This window comes from Staurois parvus, unplaced genomic scaffold (assembly GCF_062004578.1).
Source record: "Staurois parvus isolate SC_StPar_1 unplaced genomic scaffold, SC_StPar_1.0 ptg000612l, whole genome shotgun sequence".
Taxonomy (NCBI): domain Eukaryota; kingdom Metazoa; phylum Chordata; class Amphibia; order Anura; family Ranidae; genus Staurois; species Staurois parvus.
The window spans coordinates 1,138,479-1,160,031 of record NW_028318408.1 but is presented as its reverse complement, the minus strand read 5'-3'; the positions used below and the strand labels follow the sequence as shown (position 1 = coordinate 1,160,031).

At 47.2% G+C, this 21,553-nt stretch overlaps 1 protein-coding gene across 1 annotated transcript in view; it reads right to left on the bottom strand.

The window, feature by feature from the left end:
• Nucleotides 1–2,075: 2,075 nt before the first annotated feature.
• The window catches only part of LOC149449571 (cytosolic phospholipase A2 gamma-like), a 45,341-nt gene continuing 25,863 nt past the window's right edge, over nucleotides 2,076–21,553 (bottom strand). The window contains exons 9-12 of the mRNA XM_089693068.1: nucleotides 11,760–11,855; nucleotides 9,207–9,364; nucleotides 5,468–5,639; nucleotides 2,076–2,562 (exon numbers count right to left, since the gene is read on the bottom strand). Coding sequence (XP_089549194.1) covers nucleotides 2,363–2,562; nucleotides 5,468–5,639; nucleotides 9,207–9,364; nucleotides 11,760–11,855 — 626 coding nt within the window. The 3' untranslated portion in view covers nucleotides 2,076–2,362. The remainder of the gene's footprint in view (nucleotides 2,563–5,467; nucleotides 5,640–9,206; nucleotides 9,365–11,759; nucleotides 11,856–21,553) is intronic.

Here is a 21,553-nt window from a genome sequence, read left to right as displayed (position 1 = left end):
GGGATGAACTTGTGAGCCACTGGAGTTAGAAATCTATATATTAGATCGCTGGAATTTCTCACTCATAGGATGTGAATACTATAAAAACAATAAATAATTTATAAATAATTGTAATGTTAGAGCACGGATTTTATTGTTTTTAAAGGGTCACTTTGATTCCATCCTAAAGTGACGCTACAGGCATAAGGTTTCTTTCACCTTAAACTGTTACTAAACCCCCAACAGTACAATCAGTCTGTAGATGCAGGAAAGCGTGCTTGTTATACTCACTGTGGAACCTAAGGGGTTAATCCTCCGCATTGTGTAAAAAGGCTGTTAGGTCCTATTTTCTCTGCCCCTCTTGTTCAAAATGTCCACCTGATAAGACAGACTGAACCCGTAGTCACATGCTCAGATTAGTATGTATTGCTAGAGAGACTTAGAGAGTGCATGTGATCAGCACTGTCCAGACAAAGGAAAAAAGAGGTCAGGGGTTTTATACCCTCCTAGAGCAGAAAGAAAAAACTTCTACAACCTTCAACCAGTGTTCTGCCGCTAGATACTGCTGATGAGAAAAGTATTTAGCAGTTTATAATTTACTAAAATAATGTAATTTCCATGTTCTGTGTACTGGGGGAGGCCGGATACAGCACACGCGGGGTGCGGGGGAGGCCGGATACAGCACACGCGGGGTGCGGGGGAGGCCGGATACAGCACACGCGGGGTGCGGGGGGAGGCCGGATACAGCACACGCGGGGGAGGCCGGAGACAGCACACGCGCAGTCCGGGGTTTAGCAACACGAAGGCATTCTCTGCATTATAGTAAACCAACCAAAACACCTTCCATGATCAACTCCCCTCACCCCCATCCCAATTACCTGGCTCCTCTTTTGATGCAGCGCCGTGCCCATCTGCAGTAGTGCTTCTCTCTCTCCCCCTCTTCACACAGGACACAGAGGCAACAGTGTGAGCCATTGGCTCCTGCTTCAGTCAATCAAATCCTGAAATCCTGTATGGAGAGCGTAAGGGGCAGGGCCCAACCACACTGTCTATGTACACACATAGCCCAGTTTGGTAGAAAGTCCCCATGGCACACAGCTTGCTATGGGGGCACAGATGGTGGTGGACCCCAGAAGAGGGAACAAGGGGCTGCTCTGTGCAATACTATTACACAGAGCAGGTAAGCATAACATTTATTCTAAGAAAAAAAAAAAAAAAAAAAAAAAAAAAAAGTTCCTTTAAAAACCCCTTGGCTGTATTTTGTTTCATGACCTTCACATAACTAAAAAAAAAAGTTATTGATGTGTCAAATCAGATTACAGCAGTTGTAAACAAAGTCGTCCCAAAAAGATACATTCTAGGAGGACCAAAACTCCATTGGGACAGCCATAATGTTCTGTTGCTCCTACAGCCAAACATTACTACTACAGCACACTCACCGGCCACGTTATTAGGCCCAACTAGCTGGTCCTGGGTTGGACCCACTTTTGCCTTCATTCTTCAAGGCATAGATTCAAAAAGGAATTATAAGCATTACCCTGCTGGAAGGAGCTATCCGGAGATGTGTGCACTGTAGTCATGATGGGATGGCCATTCTCCTGACATCAAACAAGGCATTTTCCTCCACACAACTGCCGCTCACTGGATATTTTCTTTTTTGGACCATTCTCTGTAAACTCTAGAGATGGTTGTGCCTGAAAATCCCAGATGATCAGCAATTTTTGAAATACTCAGACCAGCTCGTCTGGCACCAACAACCATGCCATGTTCAAAGTCACTTAAATCCCCTGATACTCGGTTTGAACTTCAGCAAGTAGTCTTCACCACATCTAGATGCCTGAAAGCATCGAGTCACTGCCATGCGATTGGTCGATTGGAAATATATGGTACCAAGCCATTGAACAGGTGGACCTAATAGAGGCCGGTGAGTGTAAATTCCTATCCAATGTCCAAGAAGACAAAAACACTGAATTTAGTCAAAGTAACAATTTTATTACCAGATACAAAAATGCATGATTATGTGATATTAGAATAAGTTAAGATCGGGAACATTGGATTCCCCCCCCCCCCCCCCCTCCCCAAAGAACCTTGCCTTGAAGTTTGCAGGAAAAACAGGTAGAAAAGCATGATATCCCCAACCACCAGTGTCAGAACCCAAGATGTCCGTCTTGCAGTTGCATTCAGAAAATGTCTATCTAGCGGTAGTTGGTCACATCCAAACATCACATTTATACAACTTTGCAAAATTAGTTTTTTTAGGACTGATCTCGTATGTTCAATATCCTCAGATGGTTAAAGGAAGATTCCATTGCCGACTGTCCTTGAGAATGACAGTTTGTCTGGATGGTCCTCTATAAACATTGGAGCCAAGTTGGCGCCATTTTCATTCATCCCGGCCTGGTATACCGGAGACCTCCCGCCTCCTGTTACACCTCTGGACACATTGATGTATCTTGCCCTGGATCTGGTCCAGGCTGCTCACCACATTCTTCTTAGCGATGTTTAGCAGGTTTTTCATCACAGATCCGTTATAGGAAAAAAACAGTGTTGAGTACTGCCTGCTTAATGTCTCCATTTCATCCTCTGAAAGAAACGAGTGTATCAGATTGTAGGAATTAAATGATCATTACCACAGAAACAAGATTATATTTATAAAACTTCTCTGGTATCTTTCATTCAGGTCTGCATGATGTCTGACAACCTTCTGTTTTTATGAAATATTTAGAGTTTATTGAAAAGAAAAAATTTCTGTACTTCAATTTTGTTCTGTTGACATGAGCTGAACTATATAGTGCTGCACTATTATCCACGAGGACAAACGCATTTCAGGGGTGCATCCCCTTTATCAAGGCTTGATAGAGGATACACCCCCAAAAACATGTTGTCATTGCAGTAAATGATACAGACCAAGCTGTGCTCTGTGGCTGTCGGCAGCTCTGTGTTTGTTCCTTTAGTAGCCACTTGCTTTCCCTTAGCCACCAGGATCCATCCAGTCCACCCTGAGAGTAGCATGTACTCTGCATAGGCAGGAGATCTATGACGGGATAAAGCTCCATCAGAGTGGTGACCATTGTTATCCCAGTGGAGATCCTGCCCCGACAGTCGTGGGAGCATGGGCGGCTCTATCCTAGATCATTGATGACTAGCACATGGAACACCGGACTATGGACTACTGCAACTCCCTCCTCACCGGCCTACCCCAGTGCAGGCTCTCCCCGCTTCAGACCATCCTGAACTCAGCGGCCAGACTCATCCACCTCACCAGCCGCTCCACCTCTGCCACCCCCCTCTGCCTCTCCCTCCACTGGCTCCCCATTGCCCAACGCATTAAATTCAAATTGCTCACCCTGACCTATAAGGCCATTCACAACACTGCCCCTAACTACCTCACCGATCTGATCCCCAGTTACCACCCTACCCGTACCCTTCGCTCTTCACAGGACCTTCTTCTATCTTGCTCCCTGGTCTCCTCCTCCCACGCACGACTGCAAGACTTCTCCAGGTCCTCCCCCATCCTCTGGAACTCACTACCCCAATCCATCAGACTGTCACCGTCCCTCCTCACCTTCAGGCGCTCCCTGAAAACCCACCTCTTCAGGGAAGCCTACCCCACCCTCACCTAACAGCCGCTGCCCTTCCCTCCTCCTACCACTTCATCCCCCACAGCCGCTTCCTCCGGTGCCTCTACCCCCTCCCTCCTAGATTGTAAGCTCGAAAGAGTAGGGCCCTCTAACCCCTTGTGTACTGTTTGATGTTACTGTTCTGTTTCATGTATTGTCCCCCCCCATTGTACAGCGCTGAGCAAACCCTTTGGCGCTATATAAACACGATAAATAAATAAATAAATATACAGAGGACTTCCTTGCTTCATGGTGTCCACCTACTACGGATATGCCTGTAAACTCTTGTAATAAAATTATACACATTTTGTATCTTTATTCTTCATTAAAAGGCTGAACTACGGTAAGGTCTGCACTTCCTATTCTCCCTCCTTTGCTAGTTCAGTCCATGCTGAAAATTCAAAAAGGAACTCCTGACTTCAGCTACGAAACCATCTTTTGAAATGAGAACTTTCCTGGACCCTATACCCAGCAACACTGATACAAGGAATCGCCACTAATCTATGGATATGTTGTGTCCCACCTCTGGAGGCCTCTAGAGGAAAAAAAAAAAAAAAAAAAAAAAAAAAGTTTGAAAAAAAATGGTTCTTCATCCACAGGAAGGGGTGGCAAAGCCTCTAGAACATGGGTGTCAAACTGGCAGCCGTCCAGCATGACTCCCAAAGGCAGAGGCATGATGGGACTTGTTTTGCAACAGCTGGAGTGCCGCCAGCTTGACACCCCTGCCCTAGACCCTTGTATGACAGTATCACCAATGTGTAGGGCAGAAAAGCTTGGATTTAGGGGTGGAATGTCCAGGGTCCAGTGGGAACCCCACTATGGAAGAAGCGATGTCAGCCCTGGCTGCCTGTGTTGACCTGGGGACTGAGAGAACACCCCTCAGGATCTGAGAACAAAGATATCAGAAGCAGCTGCAGATATCTGGGTGAATAAAGTGATCTATAATTTACTGTCATGTAACCAGTGGTGGGTCTTGTCATTAAGGTGCTGCTGCCACCTGTCTACTTACTGGAATTTATAAAATGTTTTAATCAGTAAACCACTGGGGCCGATGTCAGGTAGAGGTGTCAAAAAGAAGGTATCCCCTCCCCAGTCCTGTACCTACCCCCTCTGAGGTCTGGCTGGTGAAAATCTTGTGTCGGACTTCCAGTGCCTGCACAGTAACCCATCATAGACCTGGACTTACCCATAGAGCAAGAGCAGTGTCCTATTCAAGTCTATAAGACATTGGTAGGTGCTGGTAGCCAAACACAAGATTTTTGCTGGCCGAGTTGCAGACATCAGTGGGGCCTGCAGCCATTGGAGGAAGAACAGATCTGCAGGGGGTAGGGGGACCCAGCTGTGTGTTCAGGGGGATAGGAAGGGGTTACATTTTCTTCTAGCCTGATTGGAGATGTGCTCCACCTCGTCCAATCAGAGAATGTTTTGCATTTTTTTGAGAGGATATAAAATGAATTCTGAATGGTGCATGTGCCGACTGGCCAATCTTGTGTTCACAATGCAGCAGGACCACCTCTCATCACGGGGTCCAGGAGCTGGCGGTGATCATAGTAGTGGTGGCTGCTACGTGATTTCCAGCTTCTAGAGGGACCCCACATGTATAGTATATATGGAGTTACATTGGTCCAAGCTGGAAATATGTAACAATATCCATACCTGGAATTCAGCCTTTAGTGTCCACCAATCACATGATCCAGAGGAAGGCAAAGCATGATCTGATTTGCTCACTCTCTGTATTAACTGTGGGTGTAGGATTATAACTTTTTTTAATGGATGGACTTTTCTTTTCTCAGCCAGACTAACTATGTAACCATGAGGCTCCATCATGAACACACGAGCCGTATTACAGGACTCCTCAGTAGACTCACCTCCACAGGTCTGGGTGTTGAACAGAGGAAAGTGCATCACATCGGGAGTCTCATTTCCATCCCCTTCATAGATGTAGACACTTTTAGTTGGAGGGCACTCATAACTTTCTTCAGGGACGTTTGGAAAAGGAACATCGTGGTCATTGCAGTATTCAACTGTTCTTTTCACAGTCTAAAGAAAAACAAAATATTAAAAAATGTGTGTATTGTACAACAGTGCTGATGGAACAAGCCTGGGCTCAGTTCATGAACAGCGTCACCAATCACACTCAGAATTCAAGGAACCCCCAACTTGGAGGTGAATCCCACTGATCTCTTTGGGGGGGTTATTCTCAATTTGTAGGACTAATAAGCAAGCGATCATCAAACACAAGGCATGGAGAGCCGACACGGACCAGGGATATGTGCCAAGGACAGAACACCCCCCCCCCCCCCCAGCATTTAATAGGCCTTTTTATGTGTCTTGAAGGGAGATGGTAAAAATTGGTGATCTGGAACAGCATGATTTCTAGGATGGAGTCCTGTGACCGTGCGTATTCGGATGTCATTTAGTAATAGTTTGAGACCCCATTTAATAGAGCTGTGCTTCTTGAAAGGTTCAAAAAAATGGTGCTCATTTTAGGCCTGTCCATAATCTTTATTTTTTAAAAAAAGGTAAAAAAAAAAAAAGACGCACACACTTTATATTTTTCTTCCCCCGTATCAGATCACATGACCTCAGCATGGGGGGGGGGGGGGGGGGCGGCGCATCTCGATCGTGGGATCCCCACGTTGACAAGGACCTCTTCCCCACAACTCTGGCTGGTGGGTGTTTGGGTCTGGGGGGCTTATTAGAATATGGAAGCCCAGTTTATTAATAATTGGAGCCCCCAGATACTGCCTTCGCCCCCATGTAATGGGGTTTCATAGTGGGTAGCAGGAGGCGGTCATTTACTACCACTAAATGAAGGACTTTTGGCAGCAGCGGCTGGAGGCTTGGGAGGGGGGGGGGGGTGACCTGACTAAATCTAGACATTTCATTTGCCCATTAGGCGAACTGAACAGCTTGTGTCAAATAGCAGGGATGAGCTTTGGGTTCAGGTTGACCAATAATGGGCTCTATTCGCAAAGAATAGAAACACAAGAAGTGTCTTTTAGCTGTGTAGCTGCAGTTTCACTTTATTTTTTTTCCCCTTTTTACACATTTGTATCCTGGTGTTTGCTTTGGGAATTGAGCCCGATACTGAAACCACACAATGCTTGCATTGTAAATAAGGCAGCAAGACCTCTCCATTGGTGGCTGTGATCATGAATTATGAAGATCTGCGCTGTTCTAGAACCGGCAACATTGTGACCAGTCACAGAACTAAGGAATATCAACATTACTAGGAACCGCTGAGGACACCGAGAACCCCAGCCATGTAAGCTGAAAGGATGGGGATAGCAACAACATCAATGCCCAGATATGACCACATCCGGGCAAGGAGGTCTCCTCCTTTAGCAATCAATATTTGCACAGATCAGGTTTTTTTTTTGTTTGACAAGTCAGTGGACATCATGATTTAGATAAAATGTATAAAGGACTTTTGGGGATGTTTAGTTGTCCATTTCCAGGTTACATATGGTTTTGTGAATGAGTAGGGGTACTACGTACCCATTATTTACTCACATGGGGGGTACCTTGGGGCTTCCTATTAACTACTTGCCGACCGCAGATAGCTGAATGATGGCTGCACTGTGGCCGGCCAGTTCTGGGTGGGCGTCATACGACGTCCTCCCAGAACGTGCTCCTGCGCTCCCCTGGGGGCACGCACCTACGGACACAGCTGATCACGCGATGTGGTAAAAGGCCAATCACAGCGGCCTTTTACCACGTGATCAGCCATGTCCAATGGCACGCTGATCACCGGGAAATGCAATTGCCGGTTCTCGCCTGCACTTTCCTCACACTGTCAGATTGTGAGGAAAGTACTGTCGATAACCGGCAGTTGTTAGAGCGGGGATCGGCACCGATCAGGACACTGATGATCGGTATCTAGCAGTGCCACCCACTAGTTACGCCCACCTGTTCCCAGCAGTGCCACCCACTAGTTACGCCCACCTGTTCCCAGCAGTGCGCCCACTAACTCCACCCAAGTGTGCCCCCCACCGCACCCCAGCAGTGCGCCCACTAACTCCACCCAAGTGTGCCCCCCACCGCACCCCAGCAGTGCGCCCACTAACTCCACCCAAGTGTGCCCCCCACCGCACCCCAGCAGTGCGCCCACTAACTCCACCCAAGTGTGCCCCCCACCGCACCCCAGCAGTGCGCCCACTAACTCCACCCAAGTGTGCCCCCCACCGCACCCCAGCAGTGCGCCCACTAACTCCACCCAAGTGTGCCCCCCACCGCACCCCAGCAGTGCGCCCACTAACTCCACCCAAGTGTGCCCCCCACCGCACCCCAGCAGTGCGCCCACTAACTCCACCCAAGTGTGCCCCCCACCGCACCCCAGCAGTGCGCCCACTAACTCCACCCAAGTGTGCCCCCCACCGCACCCCAGCAGTGCGCCCACTAACTCCACCCAAGTGTGCCCCCCACCGCACCCCAGCAGTGCGCCCACTAACTCCACCCAAGTGTGCCACCCACCTGTGCAGCCCAGCAGTGCTGCCAGTCAGTGGCACCAGTCAGTGCCCAGCGGTTGTGCCAGTCAGTGCAACCTACCAAAGCTGTCTATCAGTACCCATCATCAGTGTCGCCTATCCGTGCCACCTCATTAGTGCCGCCTTACCGTGCCTATCAGTGCCGCCTCATCAACGCACATCAGTGAAGGAGAAAAATTACCTGTTTGAAAAATTTTATAATAGAAAAATTTTCTTCAAATTTTTTGCAATTTTTTTTTGTTTATAGCGCAAAAAGTAAAGGGCCCAGTGTCGATTAAATACCACCAAAATAAAGCTCTATTTGTGAGAAAAAAAAAAGAAAAATTTCATATGGGTACAATCTTGCATGACCGCACAATTGTCAAAGTGCGACAGCGCTGAAAGCTGAAAATTGGCCTGGTAAAGAAGGGGGTACGAGTGCCGGTAGGCGAGGGGTTAAAAAGGTGGCTTCCAGATTACCTGCCCATACACCCCCACAACAACCGGTCAGGGTTGTGGGGAAGATGCCCTTATCCTCATCAACATGAAATTCCCCTCCCCATGTTGAAGTCATGTGCACTGGTATGGTTCAGGTGAGAGGGGACACATGAGATCCCCCCCCCCCTTTCTGGACCAGCCAGATATTAAGAGTCAGATAGGAATTTTGCATGAGGTATCCCCTTAAATATACACCAGATCCCGAGTCTGGAATAGATTGAGAGAATTGGTACACAAAATTTGTTTTTAAAAATCAATTCTTTAAAAAACAAAAAAAACGCACAAAAAAACCAAACATACATCTGTTTCCAACTGAATGGAATTTCTACTTTTTTGTATTTGTTCATGTTCCCTAGGGCAGTGCCAACTCCCCATGCTAGTCCCCCCCCCCCCACCATCACACCCCCCCCCCCCCTAGCCTATTAGCATGTAAAACTTGGAACTTTTAGCTTGGCTTCCATTGATTTCAGTGGGATTATCGTTTGGAATCCCAACTTCTTTGAAGTTCCCTGAACAACTCTTCAACCAAACCCAGGGAAGTTCTGATCGTCCCCAATTATTTCGGCACTTTTGTGTTTTTCCGATCAGTTTTATATATGTGGGTGGTGCGATGCAACGAATGACCATGAAATTAGATTACCTCAAATGGATCTCCTTGACTGAAGTCAAAAGACAAAATCAAATCTACTTTGCGATGAGGAGGCAACACCAACGGGTACGGAGTATTAATTTCCAGCCCGGCATCCACCAGAGAGATCTGCTTTTTATTAAAGAGGTCGGAGCCTTCCGGGATTTTATCTACAAAATAAATAAAATATATGACAGACAGAGCAGACCCTTAACCCAACCATACAGCCTGGATTCTAAGGGAAGCAGGGGGACAAGCATGTACCCCTCCTAAACCATACCATGCCACATGCCCTCAACATGTGGCATACCATGTCAGGGGAACACCCCCCCCCCCCCAGCAAAGCACCTTGTCCCCATGTTGATGAATACAAGCGCCTCCTCCCTACAACCCTGGCCCACTAGTTGTGGGGATCTGTGGCGGGGGGGGGGGGTTTGGAATCTGGAAGTCCCTTTATAAAATAAGGGGCCCCCAAATACCACCCCTCATGTGAATGAGTATTGGGTGCATAACCGATCCTGAAGATACTGCTTGCCAAATGACAGCATAAGGAAGGGTCAATGATAGTGGTGACATCATTGACCAAATATTTGCTGAATTCCACTGGCCAAATATGGCCATCTGTGATATCAGTGATGTCACCACCATCCCTGCCCCTTTACGTACATGGTTGGAGATTCCTGGCAGTGTAAGTCAATGGTCCAGGTGGTGACATTAGCTGATTCTGTGGATACTTCCTTAGCAACCATTCACAGTCGGAGGTGGATATATATAGGAGCGGTAGAAATATTGCTTCTATAGATGATGCTCCTGATGAAAATGTGGCCACATGGACAAAAATATAGGTGTTTTCCCTGAACAGCCAAAGTTTGGTCCGAAGAGTTGGCTCAGACCTATTCCATAGTTATGATCAGGACAGGACATGTCCACCTGGGTTCAGCTTCTCTCATGTGCAGTCCCACATCTTAGGTTGCTAAAATGCACCAACAAGGTGAGGTTTCTTCTGGAGGTCTTTTGGACAGAGGACTTCAACTAGCATTGGTATACCTCAGGTGGTGCTTTTCATGGTGCTGTAATGGTTTGGTGTACAGAGCTGTGTCTACATTTTCCTCTTCGGTTTGTGTACTTTTTTTTCATACCATTACTTTCCTTGAGGGTTGTCTGAGATTTTCATCCCTACCAAGAAATGTCAATCCAGTCAAAAGAGGGATATCCTTCAATGGTACATCAGTGTTCTGTGGCTGCAATAGTTCCAGCACTCAGTATAGGTTTATAGGATTTTACTCTGCTGTGTTTCTCATACGGAAGAAAAAGGGCTAAAGGCCTGTGAAATACCTAAAATAAATTCAAAGTTTTAATTTGAGTAGAAAAAGTTCAAGCTCAAATCTTTAAAAACAATCATCCAAGCAATCCAGCTAGGTGATTGAATGGTTTTGGTGCATCTACAAGACCACTTTCACATTTGTATCCTTCTCATTCTGGAGCTTTCTGGTTTGCTGAAGCATTTTACAGAAGTGCTGATTTCAGTTGTGGCCAGTCCCAGGGAACAGGGCCTTCAGGTCCATCACTACTTGGATGACATCCTGTTGGCACAGAAGGATGGATAACTCTTAGTTAAAATAGAGACTCTTCTGGCAAATCTGAGGAGCTTTGGCTGGACAGTGAACACCAAGAAGAGCCAGTTGAAGCCAATCCCACAGAGTATCTAAGGGCTCAGTGTGAAAACCAGGTGGCTACCATTACAAGTTTCAACAGACGTTACCAGTAACCAGGAAGGGATCCCATAGGGGTAAATTTCTTCATTGGTAAGGAGTCTCCTGGGGATGTCGTCATTGTCTACCCTGGTCGCATCAGAATCTTCTCACAGATAAACAAAAGTCTCTGGTGGGGGGAGTACAGCAGGAGGCCCTCACGTCCACAAGGTCTATTACCTTGGACCACTGTTACTACCGAAGCCAGTGCCACAGGTTGGGAGGTCACCTACAACCATCTCAAAGTGCAAGGCAAGGATGGTGGGTGTCCAATGTTCTAGAAGTCTAGGTGTCGTTTATGGCACTAGCTGTGTTGTTGCCTCACATTCAGGGTTGTCCAGTGACCCCAAGCATGGACAACACAGCAGCAGTGTCACACATTCAGAGGCAAAGTGGGACCCACAGTAGAGCCTTACTCAGGGAAGTAGAACCTAGCTCTGGCCAAAGAACATTTGCAGGACATATGGGCAGCATATCTTCCGGGTGCCCAAACCTTTCTGGGTGCTTCCCAGATCCCAGTGAATGATTCCTTCATCAAGGATTCTTTGTTCAGATCACTTGGGAGAAAACTGGTTCAATTGTGGAACATCCCAAGTCCAAGGTTCCTCTTGGTATCCTCACCCACTAGCATAGGGAGTGGACGCTCTCACTCACCCTTGGGCTTGTTACCTGGGATACGATTTCACCCCACTGCCATTGATTATGAAGTTCTTGATTACACTGTCAGGAGAGAGGCTTACAGCGATAGCGATCTTGTCCTAAAAACAGTTTCTGATTTAGAGAAGGTTTGTTACAATGTCACACAGATGCTCACGTTTGCATTTGTAGAGGAAATTGTTGGTCGTTCCCCATTTCCACGTCAAGACACAAGATGCGATGTTCTTCAACACTTTAGCAATTTCATAGACATCTAGAGAAGAGAAATATTTTGATGAACATGTGAGTTGTCAGACAAGAGAAAAAAGGTCTGCAGTATTAACAAGTGATCCACATGTATATGTTCCCCCAAAATAATTTACTGGGACGCGCCATCTTTTCCCACACTTGTGCAATGGAGGTCATGTCCAATATTTGATCTTTATGGGTCCGGTGTTCTGTCCGATCTTCTCAAGTTATTGGTATTGCCATCCTAAACTATGTATAATACATAAGGGGGGGGGGGGATATGATCTCCATGTATAATACATAAGGGGGGGGGGGGATATGATCTCCATGTATAATACATAAGGGGGGGGGGATATGATCTCCATGTATAATACATAAGGGGGGGGGGGATATGATCTCCATGTATAATACATAAGGGGGGGGGGGATATGATCTCCATGTATAATACATAAGGGGGGGGGATATGATCTCCATGTATAATACATAAGGGGGGGGGGATATGATCTCCATGTATAATACATAAGGGGGGGGGATATGATCTCCATGTATAATACATAAGGGGGGGGATATGATCTCCATGTATAATACATAAGGGGGGGGATATGATCTCCATGTATAATACATAAGGGGGGGGGATATGATCTCCATGTACAATACATAAGGGGGGGGGGATATGATCTCCATGTATAATACATAAGGGGGGGGGATATGATCTCCATGTATAATACATAAGGGGGGGGGGATATGATCTCCATGTATAATACATAAGGGGGGGGGATATGATCTCCATGTATAATACATAAGGGGGGGATATGATCTCCATGTATAATACATAAGGGGGGGATATGATCTCCATGTATAATACATAAGGGGGGGATATGATCTCCATGTATAATACATAAGGGGGGGATATGATCTCCATGTATAATACATAAGGGGGGGATATGATCTCCATGTATAATACATATGGGGGGGATATGATCTCCATGTATAATACATATGGGGGGGATATGATCTCCATGTATAATACATAAGGGGGGGATATGATCTCCATGTATAATACATAAGGGGGGGATATGATCTCCATGTATAATACATAAGGGGGGATATGATCTCCATGTATAATACATAAGGGGGATATAATCTCCATGTATAATACATAAGGGGGGATATGATCACCATGTATAATACATAAGGGGGGATATGATCTCCATGTATAATACATAAGGGGGGATATGATCTCCATGTATAATACATAAGGGGGGATATGATCTCCATGTATAATACATAAGGGGGGATATGATCACCATGTATAATACATAGGGGGGATATGATCTCCATGTATAATACATCAGGGGTTCATATAGTGAACTCTAAATAGTGCTACACAGAGGACAAGGGGGCTCTCTTTACATCTGGAGGAAAAGAAATGTAATCTCCAAACACGGAAAGGTTTCTTCACTGTAAGAGCTGTGAGAATGTGGAATAGACTCCCTCCAGAGTTGGTTGTGGCCAGCTCAGTGGATTGCTGTAGGACAGTCCTGGATTCTTTCCTGGATACACAGAATATAACATCTAGGAGGTAACACCAGGAGGTATTGATCCAGAGAATATCCCATTGTCTCCTGGGAGGATCACGGAGGAGTTCATTTTCTGCCCACTGGGAGTCAGTTGCTTTATTCTGTTTTTTTTTTTTTTTTAAACGATTGCATCAACTGCAGGTAAAGGAATGTGCATATGGACGCTTTGCATGGATTGAATTTTTCTATGGAATAGCTGGACTTGTGTTTTTTTCCCCATCCTACGTAACTATATATTGTGTGTAACTCCACTAAATATATAGGACTTGAAAAATATATTTGTAGAGTTTGTGCGCCATTTTTTCATTCCACATTCTCTACCTTGACAAAGCTCTGCCCTCTAGCTTGTACTCTCCTTTAAATGGTAAGCTCTTGGGATCAGGGCCCTCCTGCCCCCTGGTATTGAATTGTTTGGTCACGGTCTCCATTTGCTGGATATTGTAAAGCCTTGAGCGAGTCGCTGGTGCTATATGCATCCTGTATATTAGGATTCTTTGAGGGGTTTTAATACATTTTCAATCCTAAAGTACATATTTTATCGGTTTGCTATTGATTCAGCAGCAAAAAAAAAAAAAAAAAAAAAAACTGTCCGTGGTACAAGCACACACACTACTGTATGTAGGGATTACATGGCTGTCCTGGACAGTGATTGGAGATCCTGGCTGTAGATCTCATCCATGGCATTGGATTAGATGTAATAAAGGTTAATCCAGGTCATTTAGGAATTGCTGTGTTATTTTTGGATAGAACACGGTAACATCAGAACCACCTCATGTTATAAAGTCGGATCCCCCGCATTACATACCTTGTATATATTCAGACCAGGATTTTGCTGGGGTTGCTAGAAAGTAAAAACAAAAAATGTCAGTGTCACCCCAGGCATAACAAGTAAGGAAGAAAATTCTCAGCAAAAGTATTCCTGAATGGGTGGAACATTTATCAAATGTCACATGAAGAATGATGTAATGTTGGGGGTGTGGTCTAACCACAAATGTGAATGGCCACCTAATCCTGGAGCTCCGTCCGGGATCAGCACTTTCCAGCAACCTCCAAGTCTTTATAGCTGTAAGGCAAGCCGGATTCTGGATTTCCTAGCAGAAAATCAGTGCGGACTTTGGCTCGTGGTCATCCATGATTATGGCAATATTAGATGTATGACGTCAGTCTGTCATGTGCACATATCAATTACCGTGTACATTTGGTGCCCATTCACCTTTTTTAAATTGGTCTGTCACTATGAGCAGTTGAATAGTCTTCAGCTTGTCCCCGTGACCCGCTGCACCTGCGCATGACCCGGCTTGCCTTTGACCTTCACTTCTGATCTAACTCCATTTACCTGACTACGGTGACCTCAGCCTATTTATTGGACTTTCTCTGCCAGTTGATTTAGTCCCTCGTTGCCAAGTCTCCTGGCCCCGGCCAAGTCTCCTGGCCCCGGCCAAGTCTCCTGGCCCCGGCCAAGTCTCCTGGCCCCGGCCAAGTCTCCTGGCCCCGGCCAAGTCTCCTGGCCCCGGCCAAGTCTCCTGGCCCCGGCCAAGTCTCCTGGCCCCGGCCAAGTCTCCTGGCCCCGGCCAAGTCTCCTGGCCCCGGCCAAGTCTCCTGGCCCCGGCCAAGTCTCCTGGCCCCGGCCAAGTCTCCTGGCCCCGGCCAAGTCTCCTGGCCCCGGCCAAGTCTCCTGGCCCCGGCCAAGTCTCCTGGCCCCGGCCAAGTCTCCTGGCCCCGGCCAAGTCTCCTGGCCCCGGCCAAGTCTCCTGGCCCCGGCCAAGTCTCCTGGCCCCGGCCAAGTCTCCTGGCCCCGGCCAAGTCTCCTGGCCCCGGCCAAGTCTCCTGGCCCCGGCCAAGTCTCCTGGCCCCGGCCAAGTCTCCTGGCCCCGGCCAAGTCTCCTGGCCCCGGCCAAGTCTCCTGGCCCCGGCCAAGTCTCCTGGCCCCGGCCAAGTCTCCTGGCCCCGGCCAAGTCTCCTGGCCCCGGCCAAGTCTCCTGGCCCCGGCCAAGTCTCCTGGCCCCGGCCAAGTCTCCTGGCCCCGGCCAAGTCTCCTGGCCCCGGCCAAGTCTCCTGGCCCCGGCCAAGTCTCCTGGCCCCGGCCAAGTCTCCTGGCCCCGGCCAAGTCTCCTGGCCGGAAGCTGCTCCTATATCCTGTTCCAAGGACTGCGATGACCAGCTCCACCCACCTATGGAGTGAACATCACCAGCCACTCCGTGCCCTCACTCCATTTCCACCTTCAGGAATGTCGGGCAAGAGAGACCTCCACAATACTCCTGTATTCACCAGGTACGCGATAATGGCCCTCTAACACTGTGTGCCTGGCAGCAGTGATGAGAAAGGGCACAACCGCTCACCACCAACCTGGCCTTGTACAGCCCAAGAGACAGATTCCTCCCCTGCCTCCGGCAGGGGAGAAGAACAAGATAGCACAGAGTACACCTCTCCTCAATCTGCTGCAGACATCCATCCTTCCTCGGCACCTGGCAGCTCCACTTCAGACCCAAAATAGGGAGCCCAAGAATATACAGAAGAGACCTGCAGCCTCTCTTACAGCATCTACTCTTTCCAAGGGCTCTGGAAGTTAACTCTCCCCCCCAAAAAAAAAAAAAAAAAAGTCTCCCTGGAAGATGCACTCACTGCCTTTTAGAAAACGGAGGATGTACATCCCAAGGACAGGAAGTGGTTAAGTTCCAGTAAACTCTTTCAGATGGGAGCATTGATATCAGGGCTATGGCTGCAGCCGTGATTCTGATTGCACAAAATTGTTTAAAAAAAAAAAAAAGTTAAGAGTGATTGAGTGGCTATACAGCCACCCAGTCACTTTTACAAGTGACAAAAAGGGGCCCCACCGCCCACTGCTTTTACCAGGCTCTCATGTCCCATCGGGGAGCCTGGTACTGAGGTGACTTGTCACATTGGATGCACTAGACAGAGGAACTTCCATTGTTCCTCCTTCTGTGTGACATCAGAAACTGGAAGCAATTAGGATTTAGTCACTTCTAGTTTTAGTTTGTAAAGCAGCTTATAAAATTGATCTCTGCTTTATTGGCTGCTTTGGAAGGCAGACGTGAGATCTGGGGTCTCAATAGACCCCAGGTAACTCCATAACAGGGGATGTTTCTCATGTAAAAAAGAAATACATTTTGATTTATTAAAAAAAAAAAAAAAAATGTTTTAGCCAATTAATGCAGAATATATATATATATATATATATATATATATATATATATATATATATATATATATATATATATATATATATATATATATATATGAGAAATGTCAGAATTGTCCCGGGCTGGAAGTGATTCAGGATCTACAGGCCGACCTGTGCAAAGATGTCTCTACCCCAAGATTAAACACGTGGAGGGAAGGACCGATAGGCACAACAACTACTGTCCAGACCTGGATTTGAACCCGGGACATCTGCTTTGTCTGGCAGCAATTCTTCTCACTGAGCCACCTGAGATGCTGAACAGTGCTCTGGCTGATCCACTGGACAATCCTGCCTTTTGCTGAACCTCACTCTTCCCAAGAACTTCCTGATCCAAGTCAGGTCTCTCTACTGCCCGATTATTGTGCCTTCTTCAGCCAATATCTCACTCTGCTCTCTCCTGCTGACGTCCGTACTTTTGCTACCGCTCGTTACCGACCTCCGACTCGTTCCTCGCCTACGCTTCTGCCTGATCCCAACCTGCAACTACTTGTTACTGACCTTCGGCTGGTTTATGGGCTACGCTTCTGTGTGATACTTACCGGCTTTGTTACTAGCTTGCTCATCTTACACGCACGCCAGCCGAGAATGTCCCACATGTGTGGTATTCCATACCCCACTTTTAAAAGCAGCCATTACAGTATGGACATCTGTCCAAAAGTACCAAACTAAACCTGCCACTTCCAACATCTTCTCCCTACCTGTATGATCTCTGGAACCATTTACAGACAACCAATGGCTTAGTAACTGGCTATCCTCGGGACTGTCCACTATTGGTCATCTGTTTGAAGGCAAAGACCAAGTACCTTGTTCAACACTACAAAACTTTGACCCTACCTCTAAAGAGATAGCTATAAATAAATACATACGCCTCAGACATATCCCAGATTAATGGTGGTGAACCATCTTGATATGGCAGGCCTCATGTGCAACCCTCATCAAAGGGTGCACATAAAATTCTGCAACTATTCAATGTAATACAGCAGACACCAAAAAGAGTGAAACATCAATGACTTGATACAGTAAATAGTCTTTGAACATCTCTTGTATCATGTCCGCAGTCTATGAAATCATTTAAACAGGGCAATAGGGAAACACAGATTAGTGCCTGCACATGCCCCAAGGACCACACCAAAAAAATTGCAGGACTGCATGTGGCCCCAGAAGCACAGGTTGGGCAGCAGGGCCCTAGACTCTGTTCCGATAGAAGAGATTCTACTCCCTTATGAGCTCCAGGCAGGGGCCTAAATACAGGGGTCATGATTGCTACCTGGCTCCATGCCCCAGGGAGCCTGTGTGGCCTCCCTGTACACAAAGATAGAAGGGGAAGCGGGGGTGGCGGCATGTAGTGGAACCCATCCCTCCTGTATGTTGGTTATGCGTTAGAGAAGACACTAGTAGCTTGTGATGAGGCAGAACTTGGTTTACTTGTGTGGCTTAAGTTGCAGACATACAAAACATTTCAACAAACTAACAGCAGACATCTTGGTTATGAAGAGAGAGAGGAGAGAAAACCAACAAGTTCTACAGATATGCACAACTGGTAACCTTAGTATACAGTGCCATCTACTGGTCAAGTGATATTAACACACAATACTGTATATAGTACATGCTGTTGCATCCCCAATACCGCATGCTCGCTTCTCCAACTTTCCCTCCTGCAGACATTCAGAGGCTGCAAAATGGGAGGGCATTGGTTATTCTACATGCCGCCCCCACCTCATAGCTATCTGTTCTGCTGCCCTGGGACCCCGTGTGCTCCCTGTCTCCCCAGCTCCTTCTCCCACCGGCTGCAGTGGGGGATACAGATAGAATGGAGACCAGGGAAGGGGCCGGTAAATGTGCAATTTACCAGCCCCTTCCTTGTCTGAATATTGGTACCCACTACTGACTCTTTTTGGTGTGCGCTAGTGTAAGAGGAGTAGAAAATAGGTGTAACGGAACTGAACCCAGACCGCACTTGGGTATTTCCGTTATACTCCAGCTTCCCTGTCCGAACACAAATCCCCGGACACCACCGCTGGTCATGCAGGAAATAGACAGGACCAGACTCTTAAGACAGGAAGTCAACTGCTTTATTTTAAACACAACCCAAAATATATACACAGGGCGGGGAAATACAACCAGGAAAACACATCAACAGGCCCTCCCATCAGGGGGGAGGGCTGCAGGAAACACCCCCACCAAACCAGGACACAATAGAATAGGAAACAGCACGTGGCAGTGAACAATGGACAATCCCCACGGGAGCAGTGAACAATGGACAATCCCCACGGGAGCAGTGAACAATGGACAATCCCCACGGGAGCAGTGAACAATGGACAATCCCCACGGGAGCAGTGAACAATGGACAATCCCCACGGGAGCAGTGAACAATGGACAATCCCCACGGGAGCAGTGAACAATGGACAATCCCCACGGGAGCAGTGAACAATGGACAATCCCCACGGGAGCAGTGAACAATGGACAATCCCCACACCAATACACAATACTAGGACATTCACACCCCCTACCTCTTAACAGGCACAGGGTGGGTTAAACATAATGAAGGAACATGGGGAGCCGACATAGGGATCCCCCACCCCCAAAAGTCACTCCCGTCACAATAGGCAGCCCCATAAAAATAAAATCCAAAGCCTAATACCCAATATAACCGTAATCTATCTTTGTCAGTACAAAATACTAGTGATTGCATCACCACAAGATGACAGAACTACACCCTGTTTATAATAGAAAGACACAGAAGGGGGGGAACTGAAAGTCTAACACCGTTTCTGGCAGGACCATGATTACAGTGAACATCCGGTCTCACACCATTAAGAGTGTTCTGCGTTTATTACAGCCATTCATAATAAAGCACTTCTGGTTTCACCCGACCCATCCTTCGCACAGTGGAATTATTAACCGTATGTGCAACACTTACTATACATTAATTTGTGAATGGGGGGAGGGGGGGGGGGGGGGGGGTTCTGTATAGAGCTATTCCTATCCATTCATTCTGTGCTGCAGAGATGGAGTTGAGGGCTGTGTCCTCAATTTCCTTTCTCTGTCTTAAAGGTGAAACATTAGTGATCTATACAGACTTCTGATATTTCACCAAGGCCCTTCAATGGGGGGGGGGGGGGGGGACCACAACAACCAACCACAACAGAGAAAAAAAAAAATTAAACCACTACAAAAACTACTGACACCAGTGGCAGAACATTCGGCATTGCAAAGGTTGCGTTCTGCCCCAATAAGGGGACCTCAAGATGGCAGGAAGGGGGCCCGCCATGGGAACAAAATAGAAAGGGTCCCACAACTGGAGTAAAGAGCTCTAGAATCAACAGGAAGGGCCCCGGCCAGGGGGAGCCCTTCATAGTTTCTTGCACTGGGGCCCTGAAGATTCTTGTTCATCTCTCCCAACATTTATCTGCCAATTCTTGTAATACCAGAGTTTTGCCTGGAGGGGGCCCTCTGTCTTGGTTTTTAGTGGTCAACAGCAGGGCTAGTAGGAAAGTAGAGATTGCCATCTTATACTGGGCCCCAATAGTACAGCAAGGAGTCTTGAGGTGTGGGGGGGGGGGGGGAATAGGACTCTTTACATACCTGTGGGCACATGCATAGTGCTCCCAGGGGTCATGGCTCCTAGTGACTAAAGGTTCCCCGGGCCCCATTTAATAGGCAGAAGGGTCCGGGGACAGAGCAAACAGTTAAACCAATTTTCGCAAGGAGGTGGAGTAATCCTCCATGCCATGGATCCTGACCATTAAATGATATTTATGGCCTTTTCTACATCAATCAGCCGGAGTGGGAGGAACCAGGGAAGGCAAGATCTAAGCAGATCAATATCCAGCGTTAAATGGTCCTCACACAGATTTAGTCACAAAGCTTCCAGTTGGTCATCGGTGGGGGACTTGGGTTCCTTTTATCCCTCCATGACCTGCATGGTTGTACCATTGTGTCCAGAAGCCCGACTCCATAGAAACTGAGATCTCCATACACGGCACAATGATGGCCAAATGGCCCGAAACAGTCTGGAACAAATCTCTAACATGAGGTTATGTCCGAACTGTAGACCAGCATTACAATCAAGACAAACAAAATGTTTACGGATGAATGGTACAAAAAAGGAAATCTCTGCTGCTATGAAATATGATCTAAGGGGAAGAACACATTAATTATGGCCAAATATAATAAAGAGGTTACGAGGATCAATTGTTATTTAAAGTTTCATTACAACTTGTTTAGTTGCTTCAACTGACTTTGTGCCGATCTAAGAAGATCTCTGTTCTGTACGTGAACACTGGGAAGGCTACACACCTAATAAAGCTCCTATCGCCCTTCCCCCACCCCCTCCGACAATTCTACAACTTTTGTATTTACACAGTAACTCCAGATGTTTTGAAGGGTTTTTAAAACAAAAATGGACCTTCTGACTGTTTATAAATGTTGTTCACAGGAGCGATTCAAAAGTAATATTGTTTGTATCTCTCCACCTCCTGTCTGATCAATGTTTAGTAACGTCGAACAGACCGGAGACCGACCCGTCGATCAGACCGGAGACCGACCCGTCGATCAGACCGGAGACCGACCCGTCGATCAGACCGGAGACCGACCCGTCGATCAGACCGGAGACCGACCCGTCGATCAGACCGGAGACCGACCCGTCGATCAGACCGGAGACCGACCCGTCGATCAGACCGGAGACCGACCCGTCGATCAGACCGGAGACCGACCCGTCGATCAGACCGGAGACCGACCCGTCGATCAGACCGGAGACAGACCCATCGTAACATCGATCAGACCGGAGACAGACCCATCGTAACATCGATCAGACCGGAGACAGACCCATAGTAACATCGATCAGATGGAAGACAAAGTTAAAACATCGATTAGACAGAAGACAATGTGACTTTGGATCTCTCCATCTCACATCTGTTGGATGTTTATAAAACATCCAT